The 22,826-nt window shown below is 50.1% G+C and overlaps 1 protein-coding gene across 4 annotated transcripts in view; it reads left to right on the top strand.

The window, feature by feature from the left end:
- The window catches only part of CCDC171 (coiled-coil domain containing 171), a 222,477-nt gene that overhangs the window by 14,797 nt on the left and 184,854 nt on the right, over positions 1 to 22,826 (top strand). For all 4 annotated transcript variants that reach the window (XM_075316539.1, XM_075316545.1, XM_075316534.1 and 1 more), the window contains exons 2-3: positions 6,064 to 6,223; positions 10,182 to 10,296. In XM_075316539.1, the coding sequence (XP_075172654.1) occupies positions 6,168 to 6,223; positions 10,182 to 10,296 (171 nt within the window). In that variant the 5' untranslated portion in view covers positions 6,064 to 6,167. The remainder of the gene's footprint in view (positions 1 to 6,063; positions 6,224 to 10,181; positions 10,297 to 22,826) is intronic.

Raw genomic sequence — 22,826 nt, 5'->3', positions numbered from 1 at the left:
CCATGGTAAGGTTTTAATATTAGAGAGTGTAGGTACTATCCCAATTGGGTACACCTTGGCGTTGGTGGGATAGCTTTATGCTTTTTTTGATCAAAAACAGTGTTTACTAAGTACCCTATGTTTATATGCACTATGCTTTTATTTAGTTACAGCAGGGTATGTTTTCACAATTTTTCCCTTGGTTTCTCTTTGTCTAATGGCCAGTGTGAACATGGTCTCACAAGTTTCATGTATACCATCTCATACTCCGGCTCATTTTTTTGTTTTTTTGTTCCTCTATATACAGTGTGGGCCCCCACAAAGCCTCCTTAATATTGTACATGCAAACATCCCAAACACATGAAAAAACAAACAACCCCCCTCTCAATAAAACCCAACACATCCTGACCTTGCTCCCGTTTCTCTGCCGCTCTGCTCAGGTCTCCAGTGCACGGATGCTCGGCACAGCACACGCAGTGATGGGGCGTCATGTCACGCTGATTGGTGGAAGGAGCCAACTCCTTGTCTGGCCAAACAATGGCTACACACAACAATCGTGGTGATAGTTAGGCCCTTCATCTAGGTTCAGATTGTAAAACTGGAGATTATATAGCTTGACGCTGTTGCTATTCATATATTCTGGACGGTAATTACCAATATTAAGTGACAATTTAAATAGGAGTTTTCCCATGAATAAGTTTTTATCCCAATCAGCTTGTGTTAGGTAAAAATAATAAGTTCAGCGTTACTTACCATCCCCAGGTCCAGCTATTATTTTTCAACGTTGCTCCCAGTCTTTGTTGACATGCTGCAGCAGTAACATTACCTAATCCATGATACCCCTGCAGCCAAACACTGGGCCCATGGTTGATGCCCGTGCAGAAGAGACTACTAACCTAAGTGATTGGCTGGAACAGTCATGGGACTTTTCGATTTTTCCCTAAACTGAGGCAACAGGGATACAAAAAATACATGTTGAAATCTTGTCATTGGGGTATTATGTGTGGGAGCCAGGCAGCGTCAACAAATAGGTTTCAGGCTAGCCATGTGGTCATCCAGGGGTTTCTTTGGCATTTACCCTCTAACCCTTGTACAAGGGTCTGGACTGGAGACACTGGGCTGGGTCTTCAGATCTAGCATCAAAAAAGCATGTAAAACGCTACAAATTTCATTTAGGATGCATTTTGCTACTTCTCATTGACTTCAATGTTAGCAAAACGCTGCCAAAATGGCAAAAACAATTGACATGTTGCTTCTTCAAACGCAGCGGTTTTGGACGCATAGTGCGCACAAGGAAGCCCTTTTTCCCATAGACTTGGCCTGGAAATCAAAATCCATGCAATTTTGCTTTAAAACGCTGCAGCTCAAAACGCTGCGGAAACGCATGAAAAAACGCAACGTGCGCACAAGGCCTAAGCCTCTGGACAGCACCACAGGTCACAGCCACACTAACATCACTGGTTGGACAGAAGCTATGCTTTCCAAAGCTTCTGTTCCTGACATCTCTTCCATCACAAGCGCCCCCCCAGAGCATAAATAAGGTGGCGTCTGGTGACAGCAGCAGATATCACAGCAACAGATTCAGATGGAGATGTCACAAATCCTCTTTAAGAGATATTTCACCAAAAATGGCCACTATTACATCATGTGTCCAGATCATGTGCATGTGTGGCGCTCTTATACCACATATCCACAATGTATATGCTCGTGGCTAGGGTAGTGCTGACGATGACTCTAAAGATCTCTGGAATAAAATGGCGCTATCTTTGTTTTTGTTGTTTTCTGGTCAAACCCCCCACAATTCTATGAGTTAGATTTTAATCTTATATTGTTTACTTTAAGGATTAAGTTCATCTTTTGTTTGATAAATGCTGCTTTACCAAATGTATTTATTCTATTTACTTCTCTTTTTAAGTGGGAAAATTGTGGTGATTTGAATGTTTTTAGATTTAAAATATATATATATATAAAAATATATATATATATATATATATATATATATATATATATATATATATATATATATAAAAGAGCTTTTGTAATTTTTTTACCGCTTGTGCTATTCTGTGGTATGTAACACAGTATTGTGGTGTATAGGGATAATATTAGCCTCCTATATATAGATCTCATCCTACAGTTGACAAGTCTCCATTTTCAATTTTGCTAAGACTAGGTCCACCCATTAAAATCTGTGTTGAGATCTCAAAAAATAGTTAAAATCTGCCAGCACAGTGAGGTACCAGGATGGGGAGGGGACGGTAGAGGATGAGTGAGGGGCAGTCCGAAAACAGAGAGATCACGCAGATTGAGCTGCATTTTTCAGCTTCTTTTTATCTTTACTCCGGAGCTGGATTCACAGCCATCCAGCTCAATACTACTGTATAAAATCCACCATGCTGCTAATCCTGTCTGTGTGCCACAGAGAAATAAGAGCAGGAATTCTTCTGTTTTTCTGTACTGTGTATCGTAGATATCTTAGCTAGCCTCCACCTACCAGCTCAGAGAGAACTTCAAACTAGACATGGACCCTGTGGAGGGAAAAACTGGTGAAATGGTAGGATAGAAGTTAGGCCCCCTTCACATGTCTGTGATAAAAACGCACGTTTTTGTACTGTCTGTGTTAAAGGTGCTCATGACTCTTTGTGTGCTGTGATTTTGGGACATGTGTCTTCTCCATGTGCTATCTGTGATAGCACACGGAAATGAGGAACTTTTTACTCATCTGTCTGCGGCACTGCTGCTTCTGGGTTTGCATTTCAGTGAATATTCATGACCATAATGAGCAGGCCCGGAAGCAAGTGACAGCAGCGCCGAAGACAGTAGTGCTAGAGACAGGCGAGTATAGAAAGTCCTTTTATTTCAAAGACAAGTTTTTTTTCAATATGTGTCACACTGATGTCACACACATCACATAAGCTGCCAGAGAAAAATGGACTTATCTTGGTGAAGAACATATGGACCACACGGACACAGGGTCCAGGAAAAAACAGATGTGTGCACACATATAAAGAGGGCCTTACACTGTGGTGAAAAATAATGTTATTCCTCATGCATACACATATGTGAGCTACGGGAACAACCCCTTTAAAAGGGTTATCCACTACCAGGACAACACCTTCTCATTCCAAATGTTTCCCATATTTAAAATAAAACACTCCCCTCCGGCGGCAGCGCTGTTCCAGCGGTGTCTGAGCTCGCGTTTCCAAGGCTTATGTGAGTTTGTTGTGACGTCATGCGAGCCCCACACCCAATCACCTCCGGCTTCTATCTCCCCGTCTTCGGACAAATGGGTTAATCAACAGGAAGTGAGCTCCGCGACTACCACTCACTTCCTCTTCATTGCTCCTACATTCAAAGATCGGGAGAGAAAAGCTGGAGGTGATTGGGTGTGGGGCTCGCATGACGTCACAACAAACTCACATAAGCCTTGGGAACACGAGCTCAGACACCGCTGGAACAGCGCCGCCACCGGAGGGGAGTGTTTTATTTTAAATATGGGAAACATTTGGAATGAGAAGGGGTTGCATTATTAAATGATCTACGCTTCTCCCTATCCTGCCATTTTCTATGTGCTTTTTTTTAACTTTACTTTTTCTTATGTCTTGTTTGAGAGGAGTCTCAAACAGGACATTATAAGAAGCTGGAGCTGGGCTAAAGTGGGCTTTACACGCTACGATATATCTAACAAGATGTCGGCGGAGTCACGTCGTAAGTGACGCACATCCGGCATCGTTAGTGATATCGTAGTGTGTGACAGCTATGAACGAGCAGAAATACTCACCTTCTCGTTCATCGTTGACACGTCGCTCATTTTCTAAAAATCGAACGCCCTGTTGTTCATTGTTCCCGAGGCAGCACACATCACTCTGTGTGACACCGCGGGAACGATTAACTGCAGTTTACCTGCGTCCCGCCGGCAATGCTGAAGGAAGGAGGTGGGCGGGATGTTACGTTCCGCTCATCTCCGCCCCTCCACTTCTATTGGCCGGCCGCTGTGTGACGTCGCTGTGACGCCGAACGTCCCTCCCCCTTCAGGAAGTGGATGTTCGCCCGCCCACAGCGAGGTCGTATGGAAGGTAATTACGTGTGACGGGGGTTACAGCATTGTGCGACGCGGGCAAAAAATTGCCCGTGCAGCACAAACAATGGGGGCGGGTGCGATCGCAAATATGATCACACGATAAATTGTAACGTGTAAAGCAGGCTTTACTTCTCTGCAGCTTCTATTGCCCCCTCCTGAACCTGGACGTCATCAGGGGGAGGTGCTGTGTTCACTTAGTACAGCCACTGCCACCCCCATTTCTGTTACCTCCATCTCCTGATATCATCAGGGAGCAGTGAAAGAAACTGTGTGACATCAGCGCAGACCCCTGATGATGATTCGTTTGACAGTGGTGATAGAAGCTGGGTAAGGTACTGCAACGCTGCGCTACAGATTAATTCGCTACCCTCAAATGAATCATCATCAGGTGGCTGCGCTGGTGTCACTCACACTGTTTCTATCACCGACCCCTGATGACGATTAGTTTCAGGAAAAAAGACTGGCCTAATTATGCTACTGTTAAATAAATTGATATAGCAAACCAGGGTCCCCAGATGATGACTCCCATCAAAGAGCTAGAACCGAGTGCTGCTCTGGTGGACGCATCCTATTTAGGCATTATATACTCCTTTGCAGGGAAATTAAGTGACACGCATTTAATTGTCAGGGGTCAGAGAATGTCTGGGTCCATGACTATCAGCTGTTTCTACTTTTTTTTTTTCCTTTTTAAAAGGGTTACTTTAGTAAGACCATCCCTTTAAAGGGAACCTATCAGTTGATATATTCTTCCCAAACCGTGATCATCATTAAGGGGTGGTGCTCATATTCTATCACCACCCCCGATGATTAATTTGAAGGCTGTGCAAGATGCTGTGGGGCGGTTCTGATGTCACTCACTGCCTCTATCTCTGGCCCCCTGACAACGTCTTTTACGGAAGCGGTGGCGGTGATGGGAGCAGAGTGTGACATGGGCAAGAATGTCTCCATACTGGGCAGGTGCCGGCTGTGTTGTACAGCCGGAATCTGCCTATATCTGCTGTACCACTTTTAAAAAGATAGTTCTTCTGATTGGATACAAGACCACCAGGGAGAGTGGCAGATTGCTGGAAGAAAGTGGGAATGGCATATAGGAGAAAGTGGGAGTGGCATATAGAAAGAAAGTGGGAGTGGCGTATAGGAAGAAAGTGGGAGTGGCGTATAGGAAGAAAGTGGGAGTGGCATATAGAAAGAAAGTGGGAGTGGCGTATAGGAAGAAAGTGGGAGTGGCATATAGGAAAAAAGTGGGAGTGGCATAAAGGAGAAAGTGGGAGTGGCATATAAGAGAAAGCAGGAGTGGCAGATGGGTAGCACGGTTGTGTATATTAGATGTTACTACCCATGAGATTAGATTGTATTTTTGGGGAATGTCAGAATGCTTTAGACCTTAAAGCCCATGGACCAAACATCCAAAAATCATACATTGATCTAATGCTGCTAGGCAAATATTGACAAAACTGAATATGTGCTTCTTAGTTTAACCTTCTGATTAGACTGTATGTAGCCTACTACCAGGTCATGGTGAACCTCTCAGTGGGTCTCTGGCTAAAAGTTGTGGCACCATGCGCAAACCACCTTCACAGAACCAGTGCACCAGCAGTTTGGGTGACCTGGCGCCCCACAGCACCCATGCCACGAGTCCCCATGACTCCAGGTCACATCACCCCAAATGTACAGCAACAATATCCGCCACATAGCACCAACACCCAATGAATAGATCTAAAAAAAGCCCTCGCCTTCCACCTGTTCTCAGATTGTGAGCAAAGGGGGAAAATAGGGGCAATGAGTGCAGTGAGTGTGTGTCCTGTAAATCCCCTCTTACTTTGGGCGGCCTTGGTGGTTCAGTGTCATTGTTTTTTACAGGGACGGTTATTAAATTAGGCTTTGACAGAGAGCTGGTGCGGGGGCACTATGCAGATGAAATCACGGCCACCATGCTCGTCTTCAAAAGGGGTTTAGCATTATTTTTCTATCAATTACCATCTATTTTTTTTTTTCACATGCAGTCATCAATCCATATAAGATGTCATCATGGGGCTCGGCGTCCGGGAGAAAAGGACCAATTTAAAATAACAGACATTGTCCTGTGCAGAATATAACGGCTACGATCATGGACAAGATGACGTTCATTTCTCCAAACCATACAGCTGCTAATGAAGTTACCCGGTAAGATTGGGATTAATAGCCATATTAATTGTAGATCCCTATCTTACCAAAGCACAACGTGCTGTTCCAGTAAACAGAGTTTAACCTGTTGTTTTCTTAGCTTAGTTCTTATCAATACGACAACCATATATTTTACTTTATTTTCAGGTACATTTCAAACAACCTGTGAGGTAAAAGTGGTGCTGCCGTAGTTACATCGGATATATATAGGTCCAGAGCCCTCAGAGAGTTACTTTCTGTGGTGGTCTGTCACTAGATTTCACAAAACAGCCTACATACATAATGAAATAGAGCATAGACCTATGGAGGCTGGTATACTTGTGAAAATCCTTGTCACAATCCGTGTATAATCTTTTATGGAAGTTTAAACTCAGTCTCCATCCACCTTGGCTGATTGACTTACTGACAGATCCTCATTGTCCGTCACTACTCAGTACAAGCTCCATCGGTCAGTCAGGTTGGGTTGGTGGACACTGAATACACTTGTTCTCATAGGTTCTCTCCTTTAACCGGAATCATAAAATGCTCATTTTAAAGGGAATCTGTCAGGCCATTTTTGTGTACCATACTAACAGTATCTTAAAATAGGGTGTGTGCAGCCCTTTCAGGATATTTAACTTTTATTCCTGTACGTTGCCCCATTGTGCTGCTGTAAGCCCTTCAACATTTAAAGTCAAGTGTGAAGGAACGCACAGCACTGCAGAAGACGTGGCACCGACCCCTCCACTGAAGCACTGCAGGAGACACAACACTATCCCCTCCACTGAAGGAACACGCAGCACTGCAAGAGACACAACACCAACCCCTCCACTGAAGGAACACACAGCACTGCAAGAGACACAACACCAATCCCTCCACTGAAAGAACACGCAGCACTGCAAGAGACACAACAACCCCTCCACTGAAGGAACACACAGCACTGCAAGAGACACAACACCAACCCCTCCACTGAAGGAACACACAGCACTGCAAGAGACACAACACCAACCCCTCCACTGAAGGAACACGCAGCACTGCAAGAGACACAACACCAACCCCTCCACTGAAGGAACACGCAACACTGCAAGAGACACAACACCAACCCCTCCACTGAAAGAACACACAGCACTGCAAGAGACACAACACAAACCCCTCCACTGAAGGAACACGCAGCACTGCAGGAGACACAACACCAACCCCTCCACTGAAGGAACACGCAGCACTGCAAGAGCCACAACACCAACCCCTCCACTGAAGGAACACGCAGCACTGCAAGAGACACAGCACCAACCCCTCCACTGAAGGAACACGCAGCACTGCAAGAGACACAACACCAACCCCTCCACTGAAGGAACACACAGCACTGCAGGAGACACAACACCAACCCCTCCACTGAAGGAACACGCAGCACTGCAAGACACACAACACCAACCCCTCCACTGAAGGAACACGCAGCATTGCAAGAGACATGGCTCCTCTGTGTCTGTAAAGCGTGTCTCCTGCAGTGCTGCGTGTTCCTTCAGGGGAGAGGTCGGTGCTGTGTTTCCGGCAGTGCTGCGCATTCCTTCAGTGGAGAGGTCAATGCTGTGTTTCCTGCAGTGCTGCGTGTTCCTTCAGGGGAGAGGTCGGTGCTGTGTTTCTGGCAGTGCTGCGCATTCCTTCAGTGGAGAGGTCGGTGCTGTGTTTCCTGCAGTGCTGCGTGTGCCTTCAGGGGAGAGGTCGGTGTGTGTTTCCGGCAGTGCTGCGCGTTCCTTCAGTGGAGAGGTCGGTGCTGTTTCCTGCAGTGCTGCACATTCCTTCAGTGGAGAGGGCGGTGCTGTGTTTCCTGCAGTGCTGCGCGTTCCTTCAGTGGAGAGGTCGATGCTGTGTTTCCTGCAGTGCTGCGCGTTCCTTCAGTGGAGAGGTCGGTGCTTTGTTTCCTGCAGTGCTGCACATTCCTTCAGTGGAGAGTTCGATGCTGTGTTTCCTGCAGTGCTGCGCGTTCCTTCAGTGGAGAGGTCGGTGCTGTGTCTCCTGCAGTGCTGTGTGTTCCTTCAGGGGAGGAAGTGGTGCTGTGCGCAGTTCCCGGTGTGTGCACTCTACTCATCATGCTACTCTGGCTCCCTTCTCCCCAGGCCATCCAGTCTTCAATCCAGGAGGTGACAAACATGAAATCTGAGCTGATAGCCACCAACAGCAGCCTGGATGAGCTGAGCACAGCACAATACGCAAGGTCTGCAATACAACACTTGGCAGATCTGGTACGATCATGCAAGACAAATGCACTAATGGTTGGCTGCTAAGGGAGGGGTGTCACAGCTGCAGGATTAGGTTCACTTGCTGTAAAAAATGGAGTAATACTGGTAATCTGACTGCACCAATCACTGATTGCGCACAAAGGGATGGGTGGGATTATGGGCGGGGGAAGGCGGGAATATGCATTTACATACACTTGACTAGCCAACGTGTGACTATAAATTTTCAAGGAATTACAGCAACATAATGGGACAACGTCCAGGAATAAAAGTTACATATCCTGAAAGGACTTCCCAAGTCGATTTTAGGATACTGTTAGAATGGTACACAAAAAAAATGACCTGACAGATTCCCTTTAATGGGAATCTGTCATGACAGTCATGCTGCCAAAATCATGGGTATCATGTATGGGATCCTGGCTGCGTGATTGGTGTCAAGGATATTTTTGTCTCAATGACTATGGGATAGCGGGGAATCGGGGCCCTTCCCTAATCTCAAGGATACTCCTGATGGTGGAGAGGCATGAGTCTCCTTCCTGGCCCTGCTCCTGACTAGTCCCTGATCTTATTCCCCCACCACACCTCACAGAATAAACATAGAATAAACTATAGGTGGCATGGGTGGAAGAGTTCTTCCAGCATAAATAGCAGGGAAGCAGATGTAATAGGCCTCCCCACAACATATGACCGAAGGAACAAGCAGACCAGCAGAGATGAATTTTTGATAGCCTGCCTCTGAGTCAGCACACAGCAGATTGATGCCCAAGTCTTTTTATGTTGATCCCAGACACCAGAGAAACCACTGGCCAGAGTGTCAGAATCTGCAATCTGAACAGCAGCCAGCACAGCTATGGCAGTCAGCAAAGTTTGTGCAAAGCTCTATGTGATAGTTTTACTCTGAAATACAGCAAGATTTTAGTCTAGGTTCACACTTTTGTTGTTTTTCTTCCGTCGCAATCTGTGGCCTTGAGGAATTACGGTATCCTGCAAAATATTTTGCAGGAATCCGATTTTTCCCCATAGGCTTCTATTAGCGACGGATTGTGACTGATGGCCTTGCATTGCACCCGCCGTGTGACGGATCAGTCGTTTACTGACTTACCGTCAGGCGGGAGCAACGCTGAATGTAACGTTTTTTGGAGAGGCAAAAAAACGGACTCCACAAGTGTCCGTCACTATCCGTCATTTGTTATAAGGGATGTCTATGATGCTGGATTCCGCCGTAATCCGTCACATGACGGAATCCAGTGCTGGATTCTGTCATGCTCTACTGAGCATGCCCAGCATGTTTGGCACACCCATCAGGCTGTCCCAAAGACAAACGGATCACGACGGATCCGTCAAAAAACGGACGCACGGCGGATGTAACGGACGCGTCGGATCAGTTCTTTCCACAGGATTCCTGTGAACGGAATCCTGTGAAGTATCACATCCGTTGCATCAGTTGACATCTAAAAAATTACAGATCTGTCATTGCGTTGCAACGGCGGACCTGACGGAAGCAAAACAACGGAAGTGTGAACTTAGCCTTAGAGAAAACAGTTCTAAAAGCTGACAAAGGACCATAGGGAGAAACCTGATTAGTCTGATGCAGCCCCTAACCGATTCTCGCCTCCCCAATTCTAGTTGATTCACAGGTCTCTCCCTGTGAACACATATATAGATAACAGAAAGGTTCATGTAAAAATCTTATTTTATTTAAGGGGATTTATTTCTTTCTAAAGAACTTCCTTGTCCATTTTTAGGTCTGTGCCGTTCAAGCATGAATTGAAAGAACTCAATGAAGTGGCTGAGCTCCGTTACAAACTTAACAAAGCTAAAAATGAAACTGTAGAGCTGGTAACAAAGCATAATGAAGAGGTGAGATATCTTATATCTGTTTCCTTCATTTAAAAAGATTACCGCAAATTTACAGCTCTTGGTCCTGGGCTTTTAACTGGCGCCACTGTAAGGGGCACTTTGCACACTACGATATCGCAGGTGCGATGTCGGTGGGGTCAAATTGAAAGTGACGCACATCCGGCGTCGCAGGCGATATCATAGTGTGTAAAGCCTTTTTGATACGATTAACGAGCGCAAAATCGTCGTAATCGTATCATAGGTGTAGCGTCGGTCATTTCCATAATTTGGAAGAAGCCGCAGGAGCGAGGAACATCTCTTACCTGCGTCCTGTGGCTGACACCAGCTATGCGGAAGGAAGGAATTGGGCGGGATGTTTACATCCCGCTCATCTCCGCCCCTCCGCTTCTATTGGCCGCCTGCCGTGTGACGTCGCTATGACGCCGCACGACCCGCCCCCTTAATAAGGAGGCGGGTCGCCGGCCAGAGCGACGTCGCAGGGCAGGTGAGTGCATGTGAAGCTGCGGCAGCTATCACCATGATATCGCAGCTGCGACTGGGGCAGGGACTATCACGCTCGGCATCGCAAGTATCGGCTTGCGATGTCGTAGTGTGCAAAGTGCCCCTTAGTGTACATTACAGGGTTAAAACTCCTGAAGTCGAGCAGGAACAGGGCTGGTCCCCGGCTGCTTCTGATTTGTTGGACCCTTGGAAGAACGCAGGTGTAGTTTATTACTGCTTCTGTCTTCTTTTTGCTGGCTACATAGCGATCAATTAGAGCTATGCAGTGAATAGAAGCATTGGCAGCACTGATTCTTGTATAGGACCTGGCAATCGGGTCTGTCAGTGACTTCTATCACTATAGAGATCTATTTTTTTTAAATAACTGGCTCTCCTATGTCTGCATGTATAAAACATCTAAAAAATTGAAGAAAGAAATACAAAATATAAAGTTCCCACCACAAAAAATAATTCAACTACCCTATTGGATACATTTTATATTATACAGTCAATATAACAAGACTACATACCCCTGTTAAAATGCCAATTTTTAGTCTTACCAAAAAGAACTCTTTCAGAACTTTTTTCCACCTTTAAAGGGAAATCAACTGAAAAAATGTAATTTATTAACGTTTTAATGTTTTGTTTAAATATTATTATTTGTTTTTAATTGAGCAAAATATATATATATGTTTCTAAAAAGTTTGATATTTTCCACTCTTAAACACTAGGGGGAGCAGCTGCTGAAATCCTCCTGCAGGACTAGTGTAGAAGTAGCTCACATTACAGCTGCAGTAAAGTGGGTGGGATCTGCTCTCCTGTGTGTGATGTCACCTCCCCCTTCTGGGTGTTTTCATAAGGATAAGGGAAGATGAAGTTTAGGATCACAGTGCGGAGCCATTTTCATAGTGTCCGCAAACTGATCCTAATGTCTTAGGTGTCACCGAGGACAGCTGCATAGTGATCCCCACCTAGCGCGCTGCACACTCTGTACAAGCAATGCTCTGCCGCACGCACGCCCACCCACCCACCCACAATACTCTGCCACACGCGCGCTTTCCGTGCTCCGTGTACCGCACTCCGCGCTTCGCTGTATACTGTGCTCTGCTGTATTCTGTGCTCCGCTGTATTCCATTCTCCTCTGTACACCACACTCCGCTGTATTCTGCGCCCTGCTGTGTACCGCGCCCTGCTGTATTCCTTGCTCCCCGTATACCTCACTCCGCTGTATTCTGCGCTTCGCTGTATACTGTGCTTGCTGTATTCTGTGCTCGCTGAATTCTGTGCACCGCTGTATTCTACAACCTGCTGTATTCCGTGCTTCTACGGGTCCACTAGAAGTCTGGCTTACAGACGAAACGGCCGTCGTCCTTTGGAGGGACTCGCATCCTAGTCACCTCCCGCATTTTTATCTGCACCGATGAAAAGAACGCTTGAATAAAAAAGAAATTGTTTGGCATAGCAGCTGTTTGCGGTCGATTTTTCATCTTCCTGTTGTTGGATCTCCTAGCTGCTCAATACCGACCAGCACGCTGCGCCTGCAAACCAGCGCTACATGGCAGTCATCAGCACGTGAGCCACTGAACTTGGAGGTAATCTGAGGGCAGGCGGTGCAGGACTTGTTCACTTGTTGCTACAGTGTTTTAGGGTTTATTTAATGCCTTGGATATTTTTTTGTACCTTTCCCCTGACTGATAACTTTCAGCAACGAGATTCCTTTTTTTACAATCCTTGACTTTTGTTGTAAAACACAACTAAGGCCCTGTGCGCACGCTGCAGATTTTACCGCGGAATTGCCACGGATTTCACTGAAGGAATGCTGCAGAAAATGTTTAGAACATTTCTTTGTCGCTCCATTGGGAGACCCAGACAATTGGGTGTATAGCTTCTGCCTCCGGAGGCCACACAAAGTATTACACTTTAAAAAGTGTAACCCCTCCCCTCTGCCTATACACCCTCCCGTGCATCACGGGCTCCTCAGTTTTATGCTTTGTGTGGAAGGAGGCACACATCCACTCATGCTCCCATTTTAGTCAGCAGCAGCTGCTGATTTTATCGGTTGGAAGAAAAGAGGGCCCCCACAGGGCCCCCGGCATGCTCCCTTCTCACCCCACTGAGTCGGCGGTGCTGTTAAGGTTGAGGTACCCATTGCGGGTACAGAGGCTGGAGCCACATGCCGTTTTCCTTCACCATCCCATAGAGGCTCTGGGTGAAGTGGGATCCTAACCGGTCATCCATTCACTGGGACCGGGCTCCCTCCGCAGCCCCTGTGGGAATCTGCCGGACCGGAGACTTGGTATCATCAGGGACAGGGCCCTGCATCCAAAGGTACTCTGGGTCCCCATGGGGACAGTGCATGGACCGCTGGTGTCACAGACGCCGCAGCTGCGGCTGGTTTTTGTGACGACCGGGACTTCCGCGCCGACCGCGCCTGTTTTTCGGCCGCGGTATTAAATTTAGTCCCCGGCTTCATTGCGGCCTAGTACATAACTCCCGCCCCCGGGCCTGCCAGTCAGGGGTAAGGGCGGGACGGTCGACCTGACGTCGGCAGTGAGGGCTGGAGCATACTTTAGGTTTCCTCCCCCCCTCACTGATCACTGTGGGGCACCAGATTCCCGCACTTTATTAGTCGCCGCCCACGGCTCCCTCCTCCCCTGAGAGCTCCGGCAGCCATTTTTTACACATTCTGCCGGTGGAGGATTTCAGGAACGAGTTCTGAAGGACGGATCACAGCTCTGGGAGACCTGGGCAGGGAATCTGGTGGACACACACCGCTTTGAGCGGTCGGTAAGCCACACCGGTCACCCGGTGCTGGTCCCCCTAGGGTGCCGGAGTATGTATATATATATATATATTTGTATATATTTCTTTATCGTTCCTATGGGAGACCCAAACCATGGGTGTATAGCTACTGCCCCCGGAGGACACACAAAGTTACTACACTCAAAAACGTGTAGCTCCTCCCTCCTAGCATATACACCCCCTGCTAGCCAGATCTAGCCAGTTTCTTGCTTTGTGTCAGGAGGATCCACACACACACATGCATCCTTTTTTGATTTTTCATTTTTCTAAAGATTTGGAAGAAAAGCGGGTCCACTGGACTCCCGGCATGTCCCTTCTCACCCCCCTGGCGGCGGTGCTGTTAAGGTTGACTTCAGGGCAGGAGTCCTTCATGCCGCGCTCCTTCACCATCCCTTAGGGGCTCTGGCTTGAAGTTGAAGCCAACACGGTTCTCACTGCCTTGCAGGAGACCGGCCTCCATCCGCAGTCCTTTTGCAGGACCCTGCTGGACGGAGCACTGACCCCCACCCCACAGGGACTGGGCCCTGCGTCTCAAAGCTAAGTATAGAGACGTTTATTCAGAGGGTCCTTCTGCAATGTGGGGCACTTTTATTGGGGGGAACAGTGATTGCTTGATAATGCTGCTTTTTTACTGTGTTTCCGGCCGGTTCCACGGTTTTTACTGAGAACCGCGCCGATGATGCCTGATTCTCGGCCGCATGCATAACTCTAGGCCCCGGCTTCAGCCGCGGCCTAGTTTCGTTTCGTTCCCCTGCATGTCAGTCATGCAGGGGGACACTGCAGAGCCGCCCGCCGGCCGCTCTGCACAGGGGAGGACGCTCCTTTTTGAGGAGATGATTCCCTCCCCTGTACATCTCCTTCGCCCTCCGATTCCCGCTCCTGGGTTAACCCCCGCCCCCCCCCTCACTCTGGCGCCATTTTCTCAGCGTCTTAGTACACTGGTCGGCGCTGGCTGCTCTGCAGCAGAGGGAGTGAATACTGGCTGGGGGTCCAGGCTTGGATTTCGGATGGCACTCATAATAGTGGCCTGATAAGTCACAACCTCTGGTTGTGCACTTTTATACACTCTCAGGGCATTCTGAAGGAGTTAATTCTTTATCATAGAACCTCCTCCTCAGCAGCATGTCTCACTCTAGCAGCAAAGCTCCAAGGCTGTACACTACATGTTCTGCATGTAACCTCATATTGCCTGAACCGGCACACTGTAATGGTTCTTATGTGGTGGATGGTGGTCAAGATGCCTCAGCCGGGAGTCTCCCCAGGCTGAACCCCTGTCTTGGGTATTCTAGACATTCTAGACAGAGCCCCCACCTCTGCAGCATGTCTCACAGAGCGAGGCTGCAGGCTGTTTTTTATTATCCACTGCAGGTAGTCTCGTACGGCTATACCGAGCTCATAACCACTGTGGCCCCTCAGCATGGGGGCTCATTAATGGTCCCTCCAGCTGCTCCGGTTTCGGTGGCTGACCCCCGTGGGAATCCTATTTCCAGGGGATGGCTGTCCCGGCATCTGCTGAGCATGCAGCCCCCTTCTCAGGGCGTTTTCTGCTTCGCTCAGCAAAGCTCACAAGGGACTCTCCTTCTGGGCTCAGACCCCGTCCTCCTGACAGGGAGACGCAGGGTCCCCTGTCCTCCCCGTCCCGCAGCTCCGATTACGAGCTGACTCACTGGACGAGGAGGATGTCTCTACCACGGGCACGGACGCTACTTTATGTACATTGATCCGTCCGTAGGTGACGCAGATGCGAATGATTGGATTGCGTCCATTATTCTTGTACTGGACCTCCATCCGCCTGATCAGGGGAGTATTCCCCGCTGGCAGAAAGGCATCAGTATACCTTTAACAGGACGAGGAGTGTGTTCCTTAACCACTCCAGTTTTCAGCCCGCTGCGTCCAAGCCCACAGCCTATCCTGCAGACCCCACAGCGGGGTTCTGCTGCCTGTCTCCCCCTCCCATCAGAGGTGGTCAAGGAGTGTACTCATTCGCCAAGGGTAGCCACTCCGGTGTCTAGACTTTCAGCCCGGTTAGTTGTATCAGTGGCTGACGGCACCTCTATATGGATTCTACGGTACATTAATTTTGTACTGGACCTCAATCCGCCGGTGTTACCTTATCTAGGTGAACACAACGTGTGTTCCTTAACCACTCCAGTTTTCAGGCCCCTGTGACTAGCCCAGGGTCCGCTCTGACAGTCGCTTCCCATGAAGCGTGATTCTGAGGACTGTGTTTCCCCTGTCCACCAATGGTGGTCAAGGAGTGGGCTCATTCACCTCAGATGGCTCAGCCCGGACCGTTATGTCAGTGGCTGATGGCTCCTCACTTAAGGTTCTGCGGTCCGCCCGGTTGTCCTTTGGGCCAAGTCGGTATGGGGACGGCAGGAGCTTCGTTCTCCTCAGCTTTACAGCAGTGCGGTTTTTTTTTTTGTACCTTCTCTGCTTCTCTGGAGGAGATGCATTCTCTCACAGGGACTCTATGCCCAAAACGGTTGCCTGAACTTCCAGACTTCAGTCTTTTCATCCTCTGCCAGGTCTGCCATGCTGGACGCCGCACGGCGGTGGTCTGGGCTACCTTCCTCGCTATCCGCAGGCTCCTGTGGCTTCGGAATTGGAAGGCAGATGCCTCTATGGAGGTTCCTTGCTGGGCTCCCCCTTGGTGGGACCAGTTTCCGCGGAACCAACTGGGTGAAATTAAGGAAGCTCTTGGCGGGGAGTGTTCTTCCTTGCCACAAACCTAAACCAGGGAACCTGTCCAGGGCAGGAATCAGTTGAGGTTTCGGTGGTTTCCGTTCCTCCATCTGATCGTCCTCTAGCTCGGCCTAGGTTCATAGAACCAAATGGCTCGAAGCTGCGTCTTCAGAAGACCGCAGGAGATGCTGTCACTGAGTCAGCTTCCTCCGAGCTATTTAGCCACGCCAACAACCTCCTTGGTCGGTGGCAGGCTCTCTCCACTTGGCGACGTAGGGTTCTAACACGTCTCCGTTCAGTGGGGGCGAGATTATATCTCCCTTGGCTACAGGATGGACTTCTGTCCACCCGCCAAACAGATTTTTTCTGTCAACTCCTCCCGGCTCCAAGGCCGCCGCCTTCTCACAGGCCGTGGCATTTCTTGCTGGCTAATGGAGTAATTGTACCGGTTCCCGACTGGGAACGGTTCTGAGATTTTTGCTTAAATCTATTCCTAGTCCCCGAAGAGGGCGGTGCCTTCCGACCTGGATCTTTAGCTTTTCAAGCATAGCCAGGTGGGGCGTTTTCACATGGAGTCTCGGTTTTGTTCCGTGTGTTTTTTTCACCGGATCAATCAAGAACCCAAGGAGATTCTCTAGCAGCCATCGGCATCAGAGATGCCTATCGGCAGGAGTCAATCGCAGTTTCACACCAGCGTTGACTACGTTTTGACAATCGGAGTGGTCCAATTCGTGGCTCTTCCCTTGGGGTTAGCCAAGGCCCCTCGAGTATTCTCATTGGGGCAGCTGTGATTAGGGTCCTGCCCCCCTAGGGTTTGGCAGTGATCTTTTGCCCTGGACGGCCTTCTTGTCGGGGCTTCATCCAGTGCTGACTCTTAGCAGAGTGCTTCGCTCACTCTCGCCACTCTGACCTATTCGGGTGGCTTGTCTTTCTGTCCAAGTCCACTCTGACTTCGAACCAGAGGTTCTCAGGGCGTCAATGGAAGCGGTTCCTTGCCCAGTTTCTCCTGCGTCCTCTGAGACTGGATGTTTTCCGCTGTACAAGCGAACTCAATCCTCCCACGGGGTGGTGGCTTCGCTTTCTGGCCCGTCCCGGGTGATCCTCACCAGGACGCTAGCCTATCCGCCTTGGGAGCAGTATATCTCCACCGTGGAGCGCAGGGCGCTTGGACTCTGTCCGAATCAGCCCTCTGGATCAATGTGCTGGAAATCAGAGCTGTATTTCTGGCTCTCTAAGCCTTCACCATCTGTGGGCGGCTAGGCACATTCGAGTCCAGTCGGACAACGTGACAGCGTTTTCCTACATCAGCTTCCAGGGCGGGACACTCAGCCGCCTGGCAATCTTGGCGGCTCAACATTCTTCAGTGGACAAGGGACTCCTAGTCCACCGTATCCGCAGTCCACATCCTAGATGTGAAAACTACGAGGCAGGCTATTTCAGCTGTCCAACCGTGGTCCACAATCCTCAGGTTTTGCGGTAGACACACTGGTTCATGTTTGATCCCAGCTTTGTCTCTTTTCGAATTTCACCCTCTACCTCTTGTCCAGAGTCCTGCGCAAGATCGGTAAAGGGGGCCGTCGGGTCATTCTTCCAGACTGACCCAAGCAGGCTTCGTACTCTGACCTGCTCCTTCTGTCCGTTGGGTTGCCATGGCATCTTCCGGACCGTTCAGACCTTTTCTCAAGAGGTCCGTTTTTCCCGTCAGAATTCTGGATTCTCAGATTGACGGCGTAGCTCTTGAGTCCTGGATCTTGGCGACTTCTGATATCCTTCCTGAAGTCATCTCCGCTATGACTCGAGCTCCAAAGTGTCCTTTGACCTTTTTGGCCTTGCCGACCCTCCTGTCCCTTCCACAGTCCGGTCTACAGCTAGGACTATCCCTCATTAAGGGACAGGTCTCGGCTCTGTCAGTATGTGCCAGCGGCGTATCGTCCGGCTGGCTCCGGGGCGCTCCTTTAAGGGCGCATCTCACATTATTCCGCCTTTCCGGCGGCCTATGGAGACCTGGGACCTTAATCCGGTCCTCCCGGTTCCCGGAAACCCCCCTTTGCGCCTCTTGGGGAGGTTTCTTTGTTCATCTTTCACAGAAAGTACTCTTTCTAGTGGCTATAATTTCCCGCCAGAGAGTTCTGGCTGCACTCTCTCGGAGTCGCCCCGTTTTTTTGGTCTTTTGCATCAAGACAAGGTGGTCTTCGTCCGACTCCGGACTTTTTTCCCTAAGGTGGTTTCTGCTTCCACCTTATCCGGGGCAATTTTCCTGCCTTCCTTTTGTCCGGCTCCTGTTCATCGCTTGAGGAAGCGTTGCATATCCTGGATCTGGTGCGGGCGCTCCGGATCTATGTGTCTCGCACCGCCGTTATTAGGCGGTGCACCTCTCTGGTGCTGACTGTTCGTCAGCGTAGCGGTCTCTCGGCATCTAAGCCGACCCTGATGTTGGCTTAGGTCGGCCATTTCCAAGACCTACGAGTGTACTCAAGTGCCTTCCCCGCCGGGGATCAGAGCACATTTGGTCAGACCTGTCGGCGCCTTTTTTTGGGCTTTCAGGCACCAGGTTACGGCTCAGTAGGTCTGTCAGACTGCAGCTCGAATTAGTCTGCATACTTTTTCGAAGCACTACCCAAGGCATGCTCATGCTTTGGCAGACGTGGGCTTGGGCAGACGCATTTTTCCGGCGTCTGTCGCCCATTTGTGAAGTTAGGTTTGCCTGCTTCTCAGTTGTCTGTTTATTCCCACCCATGGACTGCTTTTGAACGTCCCATGGTTTGGGTCTCCCATAGGAACGATAAAGAAAAAGAGAATTTTGTTACTTACCGTAAATTCTTTTTCTTATAGTTCCGTCATGGGAGACCCAGCACCCTCCCTATTGCCTGTTGGCAGGTTTCTTGTTCCGTGTGTCTTCACCGGCTGTTATTGTTGTAGACAGAGGTTCCGGTTCTTCCGGATTTTACTCTGTCTCTTCTTGTGGGTGGATGTCCTCCTTCAGCTTTTGCACTAAACTGGCTAGATCTGGCTAGCAGGGGGTGTATATGCTAGGAGGGAGGAGCTACACGTTTTTGAGTGTAGTAACTTTGTGTGTCCTCCGGGGGCAGTAGCTATACACCCATGGTTTGGGTCTCCCATGACGGAACTATAAGAAAAAGAATTTACGGTAAGTAGCAAAATTCTCTTTTTTCTCTGCTCGGCCGGGTTGTTCTGCTTTTGGCTATATACCCTCAGTGTTCACTCTCTTGGGAGACAACAGCATGTCGTTCACAAGGAGCAAGGGCGCTAAGGCAAAGGGTTATTTTGCAACCTGTACCTCTTGTGCGGCTATGTTACCTGCAGGTTCCACCTACCCTCACTGTGAGCAATGCTCGGCCCCTGTTGCACTTGCTCAGCCGGAGCCTCGGGCACTAGGGGGACCCTCGGCTCAGGCAGACCCTCCTGCTTCCCCTGTCCAGGCGGCAGGGACAGAGTTTGCAGCTTTTGCTGAGAAACTCTCTGAGTCGCTTTCACAATCCATGGCTCAGTCTATGGACAAATGGTCTGCCAGGCTACTAGAAGCCTTGCAGTCCAGACCGGTCCTTACACAGGCCCCGGGCACTGTTGGATCATCGCCTCCAGGTCCCTCTCGGTCTGCGCCGCAGCGTGCTCCCGGGGTGGCCCCTAGGTCTCACGTGGAGGACTCCGGCACGGACCGCAGTCCCAGACCGGCTAAGCGGGCTCGCTGGGAATCTTCCCCGACTTCCTCCCGCTGCTCGGGGTCTCAGCTTGAGGACTCTCTGGAGGATGAGGCGGACGTCGCAGCTCAAGGCTCTGACCCTGACGTTGCTCTCAATCTTGATACACCTGAAGGGGACGCCATAGTAAATGACCTTATTGCGTCCATCAACCAGGTGTTAGATCTGTCTCCCCCGCCTCCACCTGTAGAGGAGTCGGCTTCTCAGCAGGAGAAACACCAGTTTAGGTTTCCCAAACGTACACGGAGTGCGTTTTTCGATCACTCTAACTTCAGAGATGCTGTCCAGAAACATAGAGCATTTCCGGACAAGCGCTTTGCTAAGCGCCTTATTGACACACGTTACCCCTTCCCCTCTGACGTAGTTAAGGGTTGGGCTCAATGTCCCAAGGTGGATCCTCCAGTCTCTAGACTGGCGGCTAGATCTGTAGTATCAGTGGCAGATGGCTCATCGCTCAAGGATGCCACTGACAGGCAGATAGAGCTCCTGGTGAAATCCATCTATGAAGCCACAGGTGCGTCTTTTGCCCCGGCCTTTGCAGCCTTGTGGGCACTCCAAGCTATCTCAGCTTGTCTGTCTGAGATTAATGCGGTCACACGTACCTCTGCTCCGCAAGTTGTGTCTTTGACTTCTCAGGCGTCGTCTTTTTCGTCCTACGCCATGAACGCCGTCCTGGACTCTGCTAGCCGTACAGCGGTGGCATCCGCTAACTCGGTGGCAGTCCGCAGGGCCATGTGGCTACGCGAATGGAAGGCAGACTCTGCTTCCAAGAAATTCTTAACCGGTTTGCCGTTTTCTGGCGACCGATTGTTTGGCGAACGATTGGATGAAATCATTAAGGAATCCAAGGGAAAGGACTCGTCCTTACCCCAGTCCAAACCGAAGAGACCTCAGCAATGGAAAATTCAATCGAGGTTTCGGTCCTTTCGGCCCTCAGCCAAGTCCCAATCCTCCTCGTCCAACAGGCCACAGAAGGGCCAGAGGAACTCTTATGCGTGGCGGTCTAAGTCACGCCCCCAAAAGACCGCTGGAGGCACTGCCTCCAAGGCGGCCTCCTCATGACTCCCGGCATCCCCGAACCGCATCCTCGGTCGGTGGCAGGCTCTCCCGCTTTTGCGACGCCTGGTGGCCACATGTCCAAGACCGATGGGTGAGAGACATTCTGTCTCACGGTTACAGGATAGAGTTCAGCTCTCGTCCTCCGACTCGTTTCTTCAGAACATCTCCGCCCCCAGCTCGGGCCGGCGCACTTTTTCAGGCTGTGAGCGTCCTGAAGTCAGAAGGAGTGGTGATTCCCGTTCCCCCTCAGGAACATGGTCACGGCTTCTACTCCAACTTGTTCGTGGTGCCAAAGAAGGACGGATCTTTCCGTCCCGTTCTGGACCTCAAACTGCTCAACAGGCATGTGAGCACCAGAAGGTTTCGGATGGAATCTCTCCGCTCTGTCATCGCTTCGATGTCACAAGGAGACTTCCTAGCATCAATCGACATCAGGGATGCTTATCTCCATGTGCCGATCGCACCCGAGCATCAACGCTTCCTGCGCTTTCCATCGGGGACGAACACCTTCTGTTCGTGGCATTGCCTTTCGGCCTGGCGACAGCCCCACGGGTCTTCACCAAGGTCATGGCATCTGTTGTGGCGGTCCTACACTCTCGGGGCCACTCGGTGATCCCTTACTTAGACGATCTCCTAGTCAGGGCACCCTCCCGGGAGGCGTGTCAACACAGCCTGACCGTCGCTCTGGAGACTCTCCAGCGGTTCGGGTGGATCATCAACTTTCCAAAGTCCAAGTTGACACCGACCCAATCACTGACTTACCTAGGGATGGAGTTTCATACTCTCTCAGCGATAGTCAAGCTACCATTGGACAAACAGCTTTCACTGCAGACAGGGGTAAAATCTCTTCTTCGGGGCCAGTCACACCCCTTGAGGCGCCTCATGCACTTCCTGGGGAAGATGGTGGCAGCAATGGAGGCAGTTCCCTTCGCGCAATTTCATCTGCGCCCACTCCATGGGACATTCTCCGCAAATGGGACAGGAGATCGACGTCCCTCGACAGGAACGTCTCTCTTTCCCTTGCAGCCAAGACGTCTCTTCAGTGGTGGCTGCTTCCCACTTCTCTATCGCAGGGAAAATCCTTCCTGCCCCCAACCTGGGCTGTGGTCACGACGGACGCGAGTCTGTCAGGGTGGGGAGCGGCGTTTCTCCACCACAGGGCTCAGGGAACCTGGACTCCGATAGAGTCCTCCCTGCAGGTCAATGTTCTGGAGATAAGGGCAGTGTATCTAGCCCTAAAGGCGTTCCATCGGTGGCTGGAGGGCAGGCAGATCCGCATACAGTCGGACAACGCCACGGCGGTCGCGTACATCAACCACCAGGGCGGTACGCGCAGCCGTCAAGCCTTCCAGGAAGTCCGGCGGATTCTGATGTGGGCGGAGGCCACAGCCTCCACCATCTCCGCAGTTCACATCCCGGGCGTGGAAAACTGGGAAGCAGACTTTCTCAGTCGTCAGGGCATGGATGCGGGGGAATGGTCTCTTCACCCAGACGTGTTTCGAGAGATCTGTCGACGCTGGGGAACGCCGGACGTCGATCTCATGGCGTCACGGCACAACAACAAGGTCCCGGCCTTCATGGCACGGTCTCTAAATCACAGAGCTCTGGCGGCGGACGCGTTAGTTCAGGATTGGTCGCAGTTTCGACTGCCCTATGTGTTTCCTCCTCTGGCGATGTTGCCCAGAGTGTTACGCAAGATCAGATCCGACTGTCGTCGCGCCATTCTCGTCGCTCCAGATTGGCCGAGGCGGTCGTGGTACCCGGATCTGTGGCATCTCACGGTGG

The sequence above is a fragment of the Anomaloglossus baeobatrachus genome, chromosome 1 (genome assembly GCF_048569485.1).
Source record: "Anomaloglossus baeobatrachus isolate aAnoBae1 chromosome 1, aAnoBae1.hap1, whole genome shotgun sequence".
NCBI lineage: Eukaryota > Metazoa > Chordata > Amphibia > Anura > Aromobatidae > Anomaloglossus > Anomaloglossus baeobatrachus.
The sequence above is the reverse complement of the archived record's forward strand: the minus strand, read 5'-3'. Positions and strand labels throughout refer to the sequence as shown.